General features: G+C 40.0%; 1 protein-coding gene across 5 annotated transcripts in view; it reads left to right on the top strand.

Annotated features, from left to right (window-relative positions):
- The window catches only part of mdn1 (midasin AAA ATPase 1), a 189,269-nt gene that overhangs the window by 57,577 nt on the left and 112,610 nt on the right, over positions 1 to 19,082 (top strand). For 3 of the 5 annotated variants that reach the window (XM_072553755.1, XM_072553756.1, XM_072553753.1), the window contains exons 28-37: positions 175 to 309; positions 2,852 to 2,990; positions 5,939 to 6,077; positions 7,334 to 7,464; positions 7,588 to 7,726; positions 10,923 to 11,052; positions 12,061 to 12,300; positions 13,987 to 14,184; positions 15,848 to 16,059; positions 18,789 to 18,911. In XM_072553755.1, coding sequence (XP_072409856.1) covers positions 175 to 309; positions 2,852 to 2,990; positions 5,939 to 6,077; positions 7,334 to 7,464; positions 7,588 to 7,726; positions 10,923 to 11,052; positions 12,061 to 12,300; positions 13,987 to 14,184; positions 15,848 to 16,059; positions 18,789 to 18,911 — 1,586 coding nt within the window. The remainder of the gene's footprint in view (positions 1 to 174; positions 310 to 2,851; positions 2,991 to 5,938; positions 6,078 to 7,333; positions 7,465 to 7,587; positions 7,727 to 10,922; positions 11,053 to 12,060; positions 12,301 to 13,986; positions 14,185 to 15,847; positions 16,060 to 18,788; positions 18,912 to 19,082) is intronic. The other 2 variants (XM_072553757.1, XM_072553754.1) reach the window with 1 other exon arrangement.

The raw sequence follows: 19,082 nt of genomic DNA, 5'->3' as shown, positions 1-19,082 counted from the left end.
CTTAGACATTGCCAAAGTAAAAATGTATGTTTATAATGAAGTGATTTTTTTGCACTTTAAGCCATGTTTTTGCTAGATGCTAGAATTTAAGACTGTGTTTCTGCAGTTTCAAACTTAATTTTTAAAAGGATTTCCACTTTGTTGATCTGAGCTAAGAGTTAACTGCTCTTGCAGCTTATATGCTTTTGGCAGGCCGTGTGAGGAAAGAAGAAGAAGTCTTTGTTATTCACCGTATCCTTGAAAAAGAATTTAAAAGGAAGCTTGTTCCTGAAGTTATGTTCTCAAAAGAAAGTCTTCAAAAAAGAATTGGTAAGTTTTTTTGTTTTAAACAGCTTTTTTCTGAGATTTTGTGACTGCCAAGTGGCAGCCATGGTTTATTTGCTGGCATGCTATCCTAAGTCACAAGGTCACAAGGGCCATTCCATGATTTAAAGCACAAAAGTAGAGACTGACAGTAGAGTGCAGAACTGAAGGAATGCTGCACTGTTAGAGTTGCTATCTATCCCTTGAAACATTAAAGTGAGACTCCAGCTCCCTCAGTGAAGTAATAAATCCTACAGCACTAATTCAAAAAAGTACAGGAGTTATTTCCAGTGTCCTGACTGCTTTTAATCTCTCAATCAATATTAGATTATCTGGTAATTATCACATTGCTGTTTACAGGAGCTTTCCATGTGCAAATTGGCTGCCCATACGTTTCAGTTGCTTTCTTGGTGTGTTTTGCAATGTCTATGATCATAAAAGGCACAATTAATGCTTTTTTTTCTACCATACAAATGATTACATTAGCTAGTTTCTGTGCCGTATATCCATTTGACCCAACCAGTCCATGCCGGTCTTGATGCTCCACTTGGGCTATCTTTGTCTTTGCTCATGTAAATCTACCATTGTAAGCATCTGTACCTTCTGCATATGTTCATTTAGTTTCTCCTTAGGTGGATCTGTAGTCATATTCCAGCAGTGAATTCCATATTCTTATCCTTTTTGGTAAAGAAGTTTCTTCTGAATTCCCTATTGTGGTTCTTGATGACCATCTTAGATAGGCGGTCGCTAATTATGCTCTTACTCGAAAGAGGAAATGTTCTTGGACCAAAGAAAACCAGGTTGTTGCTCTTCTCCTGATTTTATGACTGACTTATGTACATAATTCTGGGATGATTCTTGCAAATCTTCTCTGCACCCTCTGTACACCTCTATATCCTTTTTTTAAGGTGAAGGTGACCAGAACTACTTGCAAAATTCAATGCAAGCTTAGTATAAACTTCCCTGCTTTTCAGTTCTATCCATCTAGATGGAAAATCTCATGTTTTTTTTGTGTGGATTTGCTAACCTGTGGTACAGCATTAGTGATTTGATGCTTTTTAGATTCCTTTTTTGTTCTTCTACCTGCCTATATTTGCGTGTTCAAATAGTAAGTGATCTCTTTATTTGTCATTTATCTGTTTTGGACTTCATTTTACCATTCTGCAAGTTTATCCATATTTTTCTGTATTGAGTATCTTCCCTCTAACCTCAAATTTGGCATAATCTACAAATTTAGAAATTTGGGTTTATTCCAAAGTCAAAATTATATATGTAAACTGTTAATTGCAGTGGTGTCATTTCTAATCATTATAGAACACCTTTTTACCTATCTCAACAACTCTCCCAGCACTTTCCAAACCCACAATCTCTACCACCCAAATGGACAAGGGCAACAGGTTTATGGGAACAATACTATATGCAAGATATTGCTCCCCCCCCCATCTTCAACATGCACTGTGCTGACATTATTTCACTGTCATGTCAAATTTCTGAAACTCCCTCCCTTTGGGAGTATCTACATCATATAAACTAAAACAGTTCTTGAAAAGACGTTCACCATCACTGTTCTAGAGGGCAATTGGGGATGGCCAATAAATGCCAACCTAACCTATAATGCCACATCCCATGAGTTAATGAAAAGAACCTTCTACCATTTTGAATAACTCTCCATTCGTTGATTTTACATGACAAAGCAATCTACTCTGCATATTTCTGACTCTACGATTTTATTCACTAGTCTCTTATGGTACCCTTTTAACAAAGGCCTTTAAAAAGTTCAGGTATATTACATCGCCTGTGTTTCTATTACTTTGTTACCTTCTCAAGATTCAGTAAAGTTAGTCAAATAAGGATTTCTATATTGAAATCCATGCTAACTGCTTGCTGTTACTTTTCTTAATCCTAGTTGTTGTCCTACTTTTTGGAGGAATTCCGTTTAGTTTCTACCACTGATGTTAAGCTGCCTGTTTGTGATTCCTTCAAGGCATATTATTTAAATCTAGGAAGCAGAAATCCACCAGTCCTCTGGCAGATTTTTGAGCTGATGATTAAATGAGAGAACGGCTGTCTCTGCAACCCTTTTTTCATGTGGATTGCATACAAGTAATTTTATTTAATTTGACCAGGAGCTTTATCATCTTGAGTTTGATTAGTTTCCTCAATCCACTTTTTAGCATTGCTGATTTTATCAGTCCATCACTGTTCTATTTCTTTTAGAAATACAGAAGCAAAATGATATTTCTGCTCTCCAGCATTATCTGTGATATCATCCTATCTATCCTTAGTTGTGTGCACTGAACTGTTAATGTAGAAATTTAGTTTTTTAGGCTGAGCACTTTTAAGTGGTGCCCACAAAACTTCAAAAATGGGTCTCCATTTATAGTTTGGGCCTTTTTAAAATCTTTTTTGTGAGATTGAATGGGTTATATATCAGTTGAATAGGTGCATACATTCATGCTGATTTATAGCGCTTCATTAAACTGGCTTTCCATGACTTGTCAAAGTAAGTCTCTTCTGACCCACTTTCACCTGGTTTCCCACTCTACAGATCAGTGGCCAAGTCTGACATCAAACTTGTCTGATGACTTTCGTCATGTTGTGTGGACATATGGAATGCGGAAGTTGGCAATTCTGGTGGGACAAGCTTTGAAGTTTCGCGAAGCTGTGCTAATTGTTGGAGAAACTGGGTAATTATCCAAAATTTTAATTAAATCTATCCTCACGTCTGATACATATATGCTGGCATGACTATAAACTGTGGTTGTAATGATGAAACCAGAGTAGAATTTAACCCAAGTTTTTGAATTTCAGGCAATACAGACCAGATAAAACTCCCATCAAATATATCAAGGAGATAACTTAGACACTACCTTTTATGTTATTTAAAGGCAAATGTTAGGTGCTTTGTTTCAGATGTAATTTGATTGGTTACACTAGAAGGCTTGAAGTAAAACACACTTTATTCTTACCCCTACAATTAAAATACAAACAAAAGAAAGGAGAATTGATATAACTTTAACTCTATTGGAAAACTTAACAGGATGATAGATTATTTAATATCTAAATGGTAACTGTTCCAATATAATAACATCCCATAAGTACACCTTTGACAAAGGCGAGATTGGTAAAATAGATTTGCCTCAAATGTGATTTTGGCAGCAAAGAGAGAATTTTAGATTTTAACTGTAGTAGAGAGAGAGGTAAAAAAAAGAGAGATGTTGCAGCTTCCACAAAACTCCAACAATTGGTGAAAGCTTAAGTAAAACCCTTCTTGTGTAGGAGCCTGACTCTATCCATTCATGCTGCTTCTATTGTTCCAACTTTTTAAAAGAAAACCCCCAAGGCCTCACAACATGTTTACATTATTGACTTGGAAGAGAAGGTCGGCTCTTAATTGCTAAAGTCTTTCTTCAAAAAAAAAAGGCCAAAATATGCCTTTTCAAGCCATAGTATCGTCACTGCATAAAGTTGTAAAATTGCACTGATTGGAGAAATTTGGGCATATTATTGCATTTACAATATTAATACATCAGCTCAAGTGCTGAGTGGATGATCCATCTCTTCCTGAGGTCCCTATAAATGAAGCAACTGTATTTAGCTGGTTTAATTCAGCCCACAGAACATCAAGAGGTAACTCATATATATTATATACATATAAGCTACAGTGCTGAAGACTTGTGCTCAAGAATTATCCATTCCTATAATTTGTTCCATTAGAACTTCAACCTTGACATCTACCTTTACTCTGTAAAGTTGCCCAAATATGACTTTTCCTTAAAAGGGGTGAATCTAATTAGTCCAAATGTCCACCCTACCCCAGTAACATAATGCTGACCATCAGCAGAATGATGAAAGGGGGTTTGTTGACAGTGTAATAAAACAGCATTTACTGAACAGTAACCTGTTCACTTGCTTTGTTTGGTTTCTGCCAGACTAACTTGGTTCCTGACATCTTTCACATATGGATAAAAGAGCTGAATTCAGAATTGGGCTGAAAGTTACTGCCTTTGACAGTGAGGCAACATTTGGCCAAGTGTGTCATCAAGGAGCCCTGATAGTCTTTTATAACCCAAATCGAAGTCAAAGGGAATCTGGTGGGAACAAACATTATATGTTGGGCACACCTTAACTCACATCAGCCCTAGACAGTATCCTTGGCCCAAGCATCCTCAGCTGCTCGGAGCATGATCTTCATTACATAATGTCAAAGTTTGGGATGTTCAATTCTGAGTAAGCATAATCGAATACTGGCCCAGCCAATATGCTCACATTCATGAATGAATAAAACATTTTAAAGAATTTTTAAAAATTGTATAATGATGAGTACCAATTGCAACTCTTCCAGATAATGAAACATTCCACATTTAATGTGCTGCGGCATGTAGACAAGATTTGAACACTGGGTTGTTGTTTGGCAAAAACATTTCACTTAATCTTATGCAAGTATCAAACAAGTAATGATCTCAAACAAGAGCGAGAACCAAATAATATCCTCTTGATATTAAATGATACCAATAACATTTTACAGTCACAATTGACCAGAAACTTAACTGGCCTGGTCTTAAATACTGTGGCTGCAAGAAGTGGCCAGATGCTGAGGATTCTGCATAAAGTTATTCACCTAACTCTCTGAAGCTGATGCAAGACAGAAGTATGATGGAATACTTGCCACTTGGATGATTTTCACTCCATTAGTCAAGAAACTCAGTGCAGCGGCCTACTTGATTAACACCCCAACTACTATCTTACATATATGCTCCCCATGCTATAAACGTGGCAACATTGTGTATCATTTAAAAGATGCATTGCAGCAACTTACCAAGGCATCTTTGACAGCACCCTCCAAAGGCAAGCTGGATATTCACTGACTTGGAAAATATTGCTTTACCTTCACAATCACTGGGTCAAAGTAGTGAACCTCCTTATCCACAGCGCTATCTGTGCACACAGATTGCAACAGTTTGAGAAAGTGCCTGACCGTCACTTTCTCCACAGCACTTAAGAGTGACCAATAAATGTTGGCCCAACCAGTGCCAACTTCCTGAGAATGTACAAAAAGAATCCAGGGCTAGTTCTGAAGAACTCTAATAGCTGTCATATTGTCTTATGATTTGTACTGCCTAATTTCTTACTTATGAAATCACCATGTGAATAGCTTTTTATTGTACTGCTCATGAAATCTGACCATTATTTTCTCACTTTAATTTATGTCCTGATATTGTCCCAGCATTCTGTATGTGCCTCAACAATGCCCTGACCATCCCCTACCATTTGGCATTGTTCTGGGGAGAAGGCAGGGAAGTGGAGTTGAGGATGATCAGATCAGCCATGATCTCTTTGGAGCAGACTGAATGGGCTGAATGGCCTACTTCTGCTTCTAAAGCTTATAGTCTTTTATGTGTACTGTTTCCATGTTATCCATTTGATGCAAGAATCTGCATTTCAGTGGACTTGGCTCTTTTTTTCTTACCTGCATCCAAATGAAGTCTTTCAAGAATTTAAGACATAATTTGTTGCTTCCAAATCTGTATTGGTCATTGTGCTATTGCCCAATCAGTTCTCCACTGTTTCCCATTATTTTGCTGTCCAATGATCAGATAACTAAATGTGAGATTTTTTTTTCCTTTTTTCATAGGTGTGGTAAGACCACAGTGTGTCAGATGTTTGCTTCCTTGTTCAATCAGAAGCTGCACGCAGTGAATTGTCATTTGCACTTGGAGACATCTGACTTCCTTGGGGGTCTGAGGCCTGTCAGACATAGTTCCAGTGAAGAAGTAAGTTGATTATCCTCTTTTAAAGCCAGTAATCCATTTGTCAACCCTTGTCAAGTAGTTAATGAAAGGTTGGAAATGCCCTCATCACCACCAGATTACGTCATTACATTCCCAAACTAGCTGCTGGAGTTGCTGACCTGAGTTATTTTCTTTGGCTCTGCTCCATAGCTCAAAAGTGGAGGTAGAAAGTATAGAAAATAAACCTGAAGAATTATGCTTGTACAACAAATCAGGTTGTGTACTAACTGTGGAACGGAAAGTGCAGATTAGGACCTGAACTTGTATTAAGCTGAAACATATTTTGATGAGCAGGGAGTAAAATTGAAGAGAAAATACCCCCAGTTCTGTCTGAATGACTGGTTATGGATTGAGGTGTGCCCATGTTCTGTAATGGTCTACGGATAACCTACATCATAATGTGGGCAGTGTCTTGAAATGTATTAAGATATGCATAAATCACACTTGGAAATGGTTGTGCTCTTTAGTTACCCATTTTGCAATGTTGACATAGTGCATCTGCCCGATTAATAAAAGATTTCAAATTTCTGTTCAGTACAGCCCAGGAAAAAAAAGGCACAGCAGTTTGCCTTTAACACTGCCATTCTGTTCAGTCAGAGGGCTTCATAGATGTGTAATGAAACAAAATGGGCGCTGATGTAAAGAGGTTGAGAAGCCGAATCTCGCAGCCAAGTGATAGGTTTAGGAAGGAAGTTTTCAGAAAATAAATAAGTTAGAGCATGTTAATATTCACATTGCAAGCAATTGTCCAATTGTTCTTTTTCTCCAGTTAGAGATCATGTGAGAACAGAGCAATTCATAACAACCTGTTTCAAAAAAGAACTAAACAGCAAGAAATCTGATCAATGGTGGTGGTTGGCACTATTTTTCAGGCACAATCATGGAAGCATAGGCCACTCTACCTGTTTCATTGGTTGGTGGGATTATCATTGATGTTTTGAGGAGCTTGTTTTGCTTCCAAAGACTATTAATGATTCACTGACTAGACTGTGTGCATCGAGTAGTGAGGTAGTGGGTGAACCAGCTAGAAATATGAATTGGTCAGGAATTGAGACAACTTTGTATACGTACTGCATGGAAGTTGTTGCCTTGTAATCTAGTGGGATGTACCAGATTTCTCTGTGTGTTGATAAACGTCCTATACAGTGACACAAATTGGCAAGCAGTCCTGTTCTCCAGGCTTTTTTGTTTTGGAGGTTAAGTCTGCACCTTTTTAAGATTTGTTTCTTGACCGATAGGATGATGCCAACCCCAACAGACTGTTTGAGTGGCACGATGGACCTCTTGTGCTTGCAATGAAGGAAGATAACATGTTTCTGATGGATGAAATCTCGCTGGCGGATGATTCTGTTTTGGAAAGACTCAACAGGTGTTGTTAAAATCCAATTCACCAGCTCATTTTCAGTGTGTTTAGAGCAGGAATTGGCTTGTTTCTAAATGTTTTTCATCTGTTTTCTAAAAACTTGTATTTTGCGTTTCAATGCACATATAGTGTCCTGGAAGATGAACAGTCACTCTTGCTTGCAGAAAAGGGGACTGGGGAAGATGATACTGTGGAGCTCATTACAGCTGGAAACAGGTTTAGGATTCTTGCAACCATGAACCCTGGAGGTGATTTTGGGAAAAAAGAGGTAAGTGCGTGTTTACAATACTATGATTTGAATTGATATACAGAGGAACCTCTATTATCTGAATGAAATGGGCGGGCACTATTTTGTTTGGATAATTGATTATTCGCTTAATTGATTTCCTCTGAGGCCCAGTTTTCTGTGAAGTCTGCTCCCCATTCAGAAGGCTGGACAAAAGCACACTGCGCACGAGACCTCGCCCCCTACGATTGCCCCCAAACCCACAGCCGCAAACCTGCACTCCGTGCATTCCCACCTCCAATCCCATCTCCAAGCAGCCAGACTGTACACCAACAGTGAGATTATTGTTGATTTAGTGGCTTAAGTCTCCAAATAATGAAATAGCATGCACACACGCAACATTTTGACATGTTCCTTGTTGGAGAGATTATCTGGGGAAGGGGGGTTTTGGGTTCACCCCTAAGTTGAACTCCAGGGAAAGGAGAGAGAGAGAGAAAACAAACAGTCATTTAGAGATGATGCCTGGACTGTCCTCTGCAGCATTTCAGTGAGCCAAGTGCATTTTTAATCATTGTACCTGTAAACAAAAGACGTGATCAGGGTTGAAACAGCTCTTAGAAACATTATGTTAAATGGGACCTTGAGATCCCCTTCGGATAATCCGATATTCGGATAATTGAGGTTCCTCTGTAGTATGATCAACAAAATATGTAGATGGCTAATCTAGGCAGGAAGAAAAGCACTGCTTTTATAACCAGTGTTTCACACCCTCTCATAAACCACAGCACTTGGAGCCAATGTAGTTTTGTTTTGAAATAGCTATAAATTGCAACATGAATAGAAAAAATCTGGGTGCCAATTTTCACAAAGCAAGCTGCCACTAATAGCACTGTAATAGTGACCAGGTGAATTTTTAAAAACTATATATTGGTTTGAGGGATAAACACTAACCAGGACACTGAGAGCCACACCTTATTAACTTTTGACTGATTTAATGCCGTATGACATTTCCATTCATGCAGTGTTCTCTCATTCCTGCTGAATGGTAGCCTAGTTTACATGTTCCCGTATGCTGTGTACTTATCTATTCCTTTGTGAAAGCATTGCATGTACTTGTCTGAACTATTCCCACAAGTAGTAAGTTTTACTGTTTTTGTTTATGGGATGCGGGCATAGGCCAGGTCACACTTATTGTCTGTGTTTATTGCTGTGGAGAAGGTGTTGATGAGCTGCCTTATTGAACTGCTACTGTAGATATCTTCAGTAGCTTATTTGGTTTATTTGCAACTACCTTGAATTTTTGACCCATTATTCGAATAGTATGTTGGACTTCATAGTGAGGGGACTCAAGTACAAGAACAAGGCTGACTTGTTGCAATTTTACAGGATCTTGGTGAGCCCAAGAGTAATGTGTGAAGTTTTGGTCTCCTTTATCTGGGGATGGGCATTTTTGTTACAGAGGGAGTACAATAAGCATTCACCATACTGAATCTGGGGTGGCAGGACTGAAGTGTGAAGAGATCTAGGTTGGTTAGGACCATATTTACTGGAGTCTAGTATAACGAGGGGAAATTTCCTTCTATAACATCGAGAAATCTGTAACACTCCAATAGTACTAGGCAGCATAAATGTAGGAAGCATGTTTGTGATTTGCAAGTGCAAAACCAGAGTCACCATCTGGGAATACAAGGTAGGCCATTTAGTACAGAGATGAGAAATTTCTTCATCTAGAGAGTTGTGAATCTTTGATTTCCTTTAGACATAAGGACTATATCGAACTCCTTCTTGGCAAATATTCAATGTTTTCACCTCAACTGTTTTCTTTGACAAAGGGTATGGGGAGAAAGCAGGAGCAGGGACTGAATTGGATGATCGACCATGATGCTATATTGAATGGCGGGGCAGATTTGAAAGGCTGAATGGTCTGCTCCTGCTCCTGTTTTCTATGTTTCACTCTTGTTTGCCCACTCTGGTTCCTATTTTCCTTCCTCTGCAGCACTAGTGAACACCTGAGGATATTAGTTCCTGTCCTGTTGGGTACAACCTGAACAATTTCTACAGATTCCATTTTCCCTAGAATTGATCCCCCTCGACGGTCTATCCCTTCTACACCAGGCCTCAAGTCAAGCAATGAACAGTTCTACTCTACAGTTCCTGGTATCAACAGCTTGTGGCACTGGGAGTGATCCTGAGATCATTTTTTAAAAATTAATTTCCTAGCTCCTGATATTCTGCTCGCAGGTCCTCATCCCTCTTTATTTATTTGAGAGTTGGAACCACCATGAACCATCACCTTTGATAGTTTGCTTTTCCCCCTTCAGAGCATCCAGTTGCTGCTCAGTGAAATCGTTGACCTTCATTGTAAGGGTATCAAGGGTTATGGGGAGAAGGCATGAGAATGGGATTGGAAGCATATCAGCCATGATGAATGGTGGAGCAGACTGGATGGGCCGAATGGCCTAGTTCTGCACCTGTATCCTATGGTCTTATGACTGAGAGAGGGATCAGGTGCTGGTGTCATGTTGTGGCTGCAGAAATGTCTATTTGTTGCTCTTACAATATAATTCCATGTCACTAATGCTCTTCTATCTACCCCCATTCCACCACAATGTGCAGCTGAGCTGCTTCGGATGCCATGAATTTGGCTCTTGTCGACAGAAATGTAATGGAAAAGTGCAACACTCAAGAAGTTTGACACAATTTAGAAGAAAAACCACTTAAACATCCTGTTTATAACCTTAAACCTTCACTCCCTTCACCAGCAATGCACATGGCAGCTATATGTACCATCTAGATGATGCACTGCAATAACTCACCAGAACTCCACTGATAGCACCTTATGATCCCAAGGGCTTTACTATCCAGAAGGACAAAGGCAGCAGATGCATGGGAACACCTTCACTTACAAGTTTCCTGAGCCAAGTCAGTCAGACCACCCTGACTTGCAATTACGTCGCCATTCCTTTATTGCCTCTTGATCAAAACCTTGGAACTCCCTTTTAAACAATATTGCCAGTGTGCCTCCACTCCAAGGGCCGTAGTGATTCAAGGAAGCAGCTCACCACCTGCTCCGAGTCAGTTCAGGATGGGCAATAAATGCTGGCCTAACCAGGGGGACACATCCTGTGAAAAAACAAAAAATTGTTTCCTATTGTCTCAATGTAATATTAAAAGATAATTTTAAAATCTAAAGCCATGAATGCTTGTAAAGTGAATTAATCCGTTGCTTCCCTTTCAGCTTTCACCAGCCCTGAGGAACAGATTTACTGAGATCTGGTGTCCACCTATCAATAGCCGTGAGGATATGATGGCGATAATTCAACATAACCTAAGCCCTGGGCTGTCTTTCGATGAGCAAGATCATGAAGGTGTGATGTTCTGCTGACTTATTATTTTGTTGGATGTTTTGTGCATTTTGAGGAATGACATGGGATGAAAAATGTAATACTTAGAATTATAGAATCCCTGCATGCAGACAGAGGCCATTCAGCCCACTAAGCCTGCACTGACCCTCCGAAAAGCATCCCACCCTGGCCCAGTCTCCACCCCTGTGTTTACCATGGCTAATCCAACTAGCCTGCATATTTCTGCACACTACAGGCTAGTTTAGCATTGCCAACCTGCCTACATCTGTAAGTTGAGCTGTAGAAGAAACTGGAGCACCTAGAGGAAAATCACACAGACACTGAGAGCAATTTGAAATTCCCCCCAGACAGCCACCCATATGTGTCCTGATGAAATTCCATCAGCTCATGGTCACATGAATGAATCCTATTCTTTGTGAAGTCTTGTCAGTTATTGCAACTTATTGTGTGTGTGTATTGGACTGGAATAGATTTTAAAAGTTGACTTTCCTCGTCTTTCAAAGAGATGTTCTATGGGCTCTGGTATTCGGGTTTTGATAGTTGAGACAGCAATTACTCCTGTACTTTTAAGCCTATGGCTGATTTAATTCAAAGTAAACATAGAGTATCTATTTTATGTTAGGTCTCTCACAGGAACGCTTTTGTGATGTCAGCTACTCTAGAAGCTCAGAAGACTGGTGTTCATTGTACATGCACAGAGAATAAGACCTTAACTATCACTCTAATGTGACATTGGTTAGGAAATCTTTGGTGGGTTGGATGATAGAGGATGGAAAATTGAGTTAATTTATGCTCCACTGTGTATTCTTACAAAGATTCAAGGCCAACAACTTCCAAGAACTGTGAATGGGTTTACTGTAGTCATCTTGTTCCAAGACTGTTGAATGTATGGGGAAATATAAAAAACAGTGAGCGAACTGAGAAACAACATTTTTAAAATGTGTAATTCAAGTAGATGGTCATTTTTTTTTCCCTGTCAAATGTTTTTTTTCTCCTCCCTGTACATCGCAGGCAACGATATAGCTGAACTTATTTTGGATTTCATTGACTGGTTAAAGAATCAAGAGTTTGGGCGTCGATGTGTGTTAAGTATCCGAGATCTCCTGTCCTGGGTGGAATTCATGAATGTTACAACAAGGGATGTGACTGCAAATGTAATGGACTCTGATGAAATTGGCAATTTTCAGCTTGATCCTGTGACTGGATTCATACATGCTGCGTGTCTCACCTGTATTGATGGAATTGGAACAGGTATTTTTGACTGGTGAAACTTCCACTGAGCGGAAAGGCTGGAATATTTTTTCCTTTATGCTAGAATTTTTAACAAGTTTAAAAATTGAGTGTAAAATTCAAATAACAGATGTTGGACTGTTTATGGTTAATGAGCACAGTATGTTTTAATGAAGTTAGTTCGTACTGAAAGATCTTTTGAAAGTTTCTCATCTTGCAAGTAAGTTGACTTGACATGTTTTACATTTCTGATTCAAGTTGCCATAATCTGAAATTGTGGTTTTCTGGAAATGTCGTTGTCTGATGGAATTTATAACATAGCTACTGTTTCCTGAACAAGCTGCCTTGACAAAGATCCCAGGGACATTTGTTTGTGTTTGGTGATATCTGTTTTTGTGAGCCGTGAGCCGTGAACCTTCCACACTTCATCTTTTGTTTTGCCCTTGAGCTAAGGTCTTGCTATGGTCAAACATTTTTTTTTAATATGAATCTTTGCGTGTGTGTGTGTGAGAGTGTGTGTTTCGGAGTAAAGATTTATATTTTCAAATTGCAATCCATTTGTTTATTAAATACATTGTGTTGATTTTTTTTGTCTATTTTAAGTCTAATAGACATCATCAAAAAGTACAATACTTCAAGGAAGCTGGAGATCTGAAACTAACAGCAACAGAAAATGCTGGAGAAACTGAAGATCTGGCTGTATCTGTGGAGAGAAAACCAAAGTTAACATTTAGAGTTCACTGTGATTCTTCCTCAGAGTTTATTTCCACTCCAAAACATCATATTGAACTCAAATTGTTAATGCTGTTTCTGTCTCTGCAGATTCTGCCAGACTTACTGACTTCGTCCAGCATTTTTTTTTCACTATAGAGGAAAGATATGATCTGTCACATCAGTAATCAGATAAAATTCATGTTATTACCATGGATTAATGGAAATAGCGAAAGACAGTGCACTCCTCCCATCGTGGTCATTGCATTGAACACATTAATATCGACAAACTGTTCACCTTGAGGCTGGGTAATCCAAGATGGGGGACAGGAAAACATTGTCGCTGTAACAGCAGCTCCTTTTTCCAGTGTTTGAGCTGATTTATTTGATTTTCTTTTTGGAGCAGTAATTAGTGTTTTATAAGCTGTTGCATTGTTGAGGAACTGTGGGGTGAGAAAAATAATCACAACAACAGTACTTTAAACTGGGAGAGCAGGTACCATTTAGGAGGTGAAAAGAAAGGAGCAGTGAACCTGCACAGCTGACTGACCAGGCGGTGAACCTCCACAGCTGACTGACCAGGCGGTGAACCTCCACAGCTGACTGACCAGGCGGTGAACCTCCACAGCTGACTGACCAGGCGGTGAACCTCCACAGCCGACTGCCTGTACTGTGTAGTTTCAAGCATCTCTGGACAGTGGAGTTTGGTCTAAGCAGAGAATGGTGCGTGTATCGAATGAACTGTCAGAGGAAGTGGTGGAGGCTGGGACAATTACAACACTTTTTTTTAAAAGGCATCTGGTTGGGTATATGAATAGGAGGTGTTTAGAGGGATATTGCCAAATGCTGGCAAATGGAATTAGATTTATATCGGATACCTGGTCAGAATGGGCAAGTTGGACCGTGGGGTCTGTTTCTATGCAGTACATCTGTGACTCTAAGTGTACAGTACATGTGTTAGAGGTCTGATCCTTTTTTGCTTTCATTCTGTGCTAGGGTCTGCATTTTCTTCTCCAGAGACTACTTTGGCTGCTCGCAAAGCATGCCTGACCTTCCTTTTAAAGAAACTGTCCAAGATCACAAAGTTGAACAAACGAATGTGGAATATGTCAAACAGTTATGATCAGAAAAGAAAGAGGAAAGTTGTATGGACTGCAAGCTATTTTGGAATTCATCCATTCTACATTCCCATAGGTAAGCATAAGTGGTCAGAGAAAAATCGCAAGTCTCACTATCCTCTCTGTCATCCTGTGACAACACCAAATACTTTTTAAGTGTTCTCAATGCAAGTTAGAGTTATTCCATTAGCTCTTGTCAAGAAGGTGAAAAACTCTAGATAGCTCATTAAAACTTTTGCAGTTTTTAATTGAAATTGCTTTGGAAAGAATTGGGGTACTCACTTCCCCAGACAAGGTAAAGGCCATGTGCAAGTAGCAGTAGGCATGCATTCAGATTCTTCTATATTTTTCTTTAAATAGCTTACTGATTGTAGTAAGAACTCACATAAATTAACCGATACATGAGAATCCAGCCTTTTGCATGCACTTGACTTGTGCGCTCAATATTTATCACTTTCCAAATTCCTTGCCAAATGCTCTGTCAGCTCATTCAAGACGTGAGCAATGGTAGATTTCCATGATGTGAAGGAGTCGGTGTTAGACTGGGGTGGACAAAGTTTAAAAGTCACAAAACGCCAGGTTATCGTCCATCAAGTATATTTGATTAGATTAGATTAGATTACTTACAGTGTGGAAACAGGCCCTTCGGCCCAAAATGTCCACACCAATCCGCCGAAGCGTAACCCACCCAGACCCATTCCCCTACATTTACCCCTTCATCTAACACTAGGGCAATTTAGCATGGCCAATTCACCTAACCTGCACATTTTTTGGAATGTGGGAGGAAACTGGAGCACCCGGAGGAAACCCACGTAGACACTGGGAGAATGTGCGAACTCCACGCAGAGGCAGGAATTGAACCCGGGTCTCTGGCGCTGTGAGGCAGCAGTGCTAGCCACTGTGCCACCGTGCCGCCCACAAATCCATTTGGAATCACTAGCTTTCAGAGCGCTGCTCCTTCATCAGGTAGCTGTGAAGGAGCAGCACTCCTAAAGCTAATGCTTTCAAATAAATCTGTTGCACTATAACCTGGTGTTGTGATTTTTTTTAACTATGGTAGGTGTTTTATTCTTCAGAGAGACTGGTGGCTTTGGATTAGTAGTTGAGCATGTTAGACTTGAGGTAGAGACACTACCACGACACTACAAAACCTGTTGTGGTTCTGTTCGCCAAGCTGGGAATTTGTCTTGCAAACGTTTCGTCCCCTGTCTAGGTGACATCCTCCGTGCTTGGGTGCCTCCTACGAAGCTACAAAACCTCTTGTAGCAACTATTACAATTGTAAATGTTGCCAGATTTAGTTTACAGTTTCCAAAGGCCCTTTCATGAAAAGGCAATTTTAATATAAAAAGCAGTGACCTCTAATCCCTTCAAGGTTGACATCTATGTTGAGTTGATTTCTTGAGTTGACTTTATCCGAAACATTGTATCTTACATAACGAGTTTTATTCAATTGAATATTCAGATTTTTAGAGTAACCTAGACTAAAGAGATACTTGTGTTTCATCTAAATAACTGTCTTTTGTTCTGTACACTAATTCCTAGCTATCCTGTTTATCTTTATTAAACTTATTTGTATTGTTACAGTCTACCCGTAGCAAGACCTTGATTTTCATATTTGGGTAGAGTTGATCAGATTTGCCTCATTTGATTGATTCTGGGGTTTGAGTGTGGTGTGGCACAGGGTATTATTTTAATGTGAGCACATATGTAAATGTGTACACATATTGATGTTTTCAGTAGGGGCTGTTGGAGAGAAAACGGCAGTCACCGACTATGCACTGAATGCTGGCACAACAGCAATGAATGCCCAAAGGCTGTTGCGAGCAATGAAGTTAAAGAAGCCGATTCTACTAGAGGGATCGCCAGGAGTTGGCAAGACAAGCTTGGTCGCAGCTCTAGCAAAGGCCTCTGGAAACCAGCTAGTCCGAATCAATCTTTCAGAGCAAACAGTAAGTTTGTATGATAACATCTTGAATTCTTTTTTCCCTCTCCCTCCCACCCCCGCCTCAAATCTATTTGAAATCTATTTTTTAAATGGGCTGCATTCTGAGGAAACGATATGAAGACCTTTTCACAAAGCAGCAGGACTTTGATGTACCAAAATTACAGTGAATTATAAATCAGTCAGCAGGAGTAGTCCATAGCCCAACAAGCCTGCTTTGCCATTCTAGGTTATGATGAAGAATTTCATCATGTCATTTTCCCACACTGACTCCATATCCCAAGTCATTAGCCTCCAGAAGCCTATCAATTTTTGTCTTGAGCCTGATTGAAAATTAACCTCTACAGCCCTCGGAGGTAGAGTCCCAAAGGCCACCATGCTCTGAATGAAGAAATTCTTCCTCATCTCAGTCTGAAATGGTCTGCCCTTTATTCTGAGAATATGTCCCCTGGTTCGAGAGTCACCCATCAGAGGGAACATCCTATCTATATCCATCCTGTCACACTGTAAGAATGTTAGGCTTTGATGAGATCATTTGCCTTTCTTCAAAACTCTTGGGAAATGAGATCTCTATTCTCTCCGGTGTCTCCAAATCGAACAATTCTGTCATCCCAGGGATTCATTTTGTGAATATCTATTGCTCATCCTTTGTTGAAAATATAAGGAGACCAAAACTGTCAATAAGGATATACAAAATGCCAGGTGAGGTCTCACCAAGGTTTTAAACTGTTGAAGTAAGGCATCATTTACTCCTGCACTCCAATGCCTTTGCAATGAATGCCCACATGCCAGTTGTCATCCTAACTGCTTGCTGTACCTTCATGATAGCTTTATGACTCCTGGATAAAGGATACTAACATCTTTTTGGACACTTGCGCTCCACAAGCCTGCTCCATTTAAGCAATATTCTCGACCTTTTGTTTTAAACAAGTTGAATTGTTTCATAATCAGTATCTGTATTGTGCTTTACACAACCTTTTATGTGATATCAAAACTGAGCAGGTTGATTTGAAATTATCTGCATAATATGTGGACATCCTAAAATGTTTCATCTTATGAACTGACTTCTAAATATAGCCAATATTGAAATATGGGAAAAATAGCAATAAGTTTTAGATAAGAGGTAAAAGAACAGATCTCTTGTAGTGTATTGAATTTAATTTGGTTGGAAATGATTTGAGTGCACAGATTGTGTTTTTATTCATGGCTCAATGGCATTACGTGTTCCCCATGTGACACTTCATTGCAATAAGTCAATATTTAGCATTGTTGGCTTAGGAAGTTATATAAAGTTGTGACTTAAGCATTCTTGTGACACCGTAGTAGTGCCCCTACCTCTGAGCTAGCAAGTCTGGGTTTGAGGTCAACTTGTGTCAGCAGTGTGGCTTAATATCCCTGGTCAGGTCGAGGGGAACAATAACTCTCAAAATTGTGACTGTTCAGTGCTGCACAGTTGGCAGCGAAGAGGGTTAGTTCCAATTACAACAGGATCTGGACCTGATGGGCTGAGAGGTGGCAGATGAGGTTTAATTCAGATAAATTTTGCATTTAAGGTGCTGCATTTTGGGAAAGCAAATCTTAGCAGGACTTATACACTTAATGAAAAGGTCCTAAGGAGTGTTGGTGAACAAAGAGACCTTGGAGTGCAGGTTCATAGCTCCTTGAAAGTGGAGTTAGACAATAAACAATAGGTGCAGAAGTAGGCCATTCTGCCCTTTGACCCTGCACCACCATTCAATATGATCATGGCTGATCATCCTTAATCAGTATCCTGTTCCTGCCTTATCTCCATAACCCTTGATTCCACTATCCTTGAGAGCTCTATCAAACTCTTTTCTTAAATGAATCCAGAGACTGGGCCTCCACTGCCCTCTGGGGCAGAGCATTCCACACAGCCACCACTCTCTCGGTGAAGAAGTTTCTCCTCAGTTGCAGGTAGATGGGATAGTGAAGAAGGTGTTCGGTATGCTTTCCTTTATTGGTCAGAGTATTGAGTGCAGGAGTTGGGAAGTCATGTTGCGGCTGTACAGGACATTGATTAGGTCGCTGTTGGAATATTGCGTGCAATTCTGGTCTCCTTTCTATCAGAAGGATATTGTGAAACTTGAAAGGGTTCAGAAAAGATTTACAAGGATGTTGCCAGGGTTGGAGGATCTGAGCTATAGGGAGAGGCTGAACAGGCTGGAGCTGTTTTCCCTGGAGTGTCAGAGGCTGAGGGGTGATCTTTATAGAGGTTTACAAAATTATGAGGGGCATGGATGGGATAAATAGACCAAGTCTTTTCCCTGGAGTGGAGGAGTCCAGAACTAGAAAGCATAGGTTTAGGGTGAGAGGGGAAAGATATAAAAGAGACCTAAGGGGCAACTTTTTCTCACAGAAGGTGGTAAGTGTATGGAATGAGCTGCCAGAGGATGTGGTGGAGGCTGGTACAATTGCAACATTTAAGAGGCATTTGGATGGGTATATGAATAGGAAGGGTTTGGAGGGATATGGGCCGGGTGCTGGCAGGTGGGACTAGATTGGGTTGGAACATCTGGTCGGCATGGACTGGTTGGACCGAAGGGTCTGTTTCCATGCTGTACATCTGTGACTCTATCTATTTTCTCCTGTCTGCAGTCAGAGATTTCTACACCAAATAAAATTAAAGTCAATGACACAGATTGCGTTTTGTTGTGATTCTTCACTTTGGTGTGCCTACGATCTGTATTGATTATTGACTGTCTCCTGTTCCTGCAGGATGTCACTGACTTATTTGGGACAGACCTGCCAGTTGAAGGAGGTAAAGGAGGTGAATTTGCCTGGCGTGATGGCCCTCTGCTTGCAGCCCTCAAGGCTGGACATTGGATTGTCTTAGATGAGGTGAGTGTTGTTGAAACAATTTGATTTAAACTAGTCACCATGTGGTGTAACTAGACTAACTACAAGACTTTAAAATCAGCACAGATGTGTGACCATCATAGATGGTTACTCCTGTGGATGTGAGTTTTTGTTTTTTTTTTACACTTTGGAACAGGAACTAGTAACAGTAAT

The sequence above is a fragment of the Chiloscyllium punctatum genome, chromosome 3 (genome assembly GCF_047496795.1).
Source record: "Chiloscyllium punctatum isolate Juve2018m chromosome 3, sChiPun1.3, whole genome shotgun sequence".
Lineage (NCBI taxonomy): Eukaryota > Metazoa > Chordata > Chondrichthyes > Orectolobiformes > Hemiscylliidae > Chiloscyllium > Chiloscyllium punctatum.
Note: the sequence above shows the minus strand (reverse complement) of the source record. Positions and strands in the feature narration are given on the sequence as shown.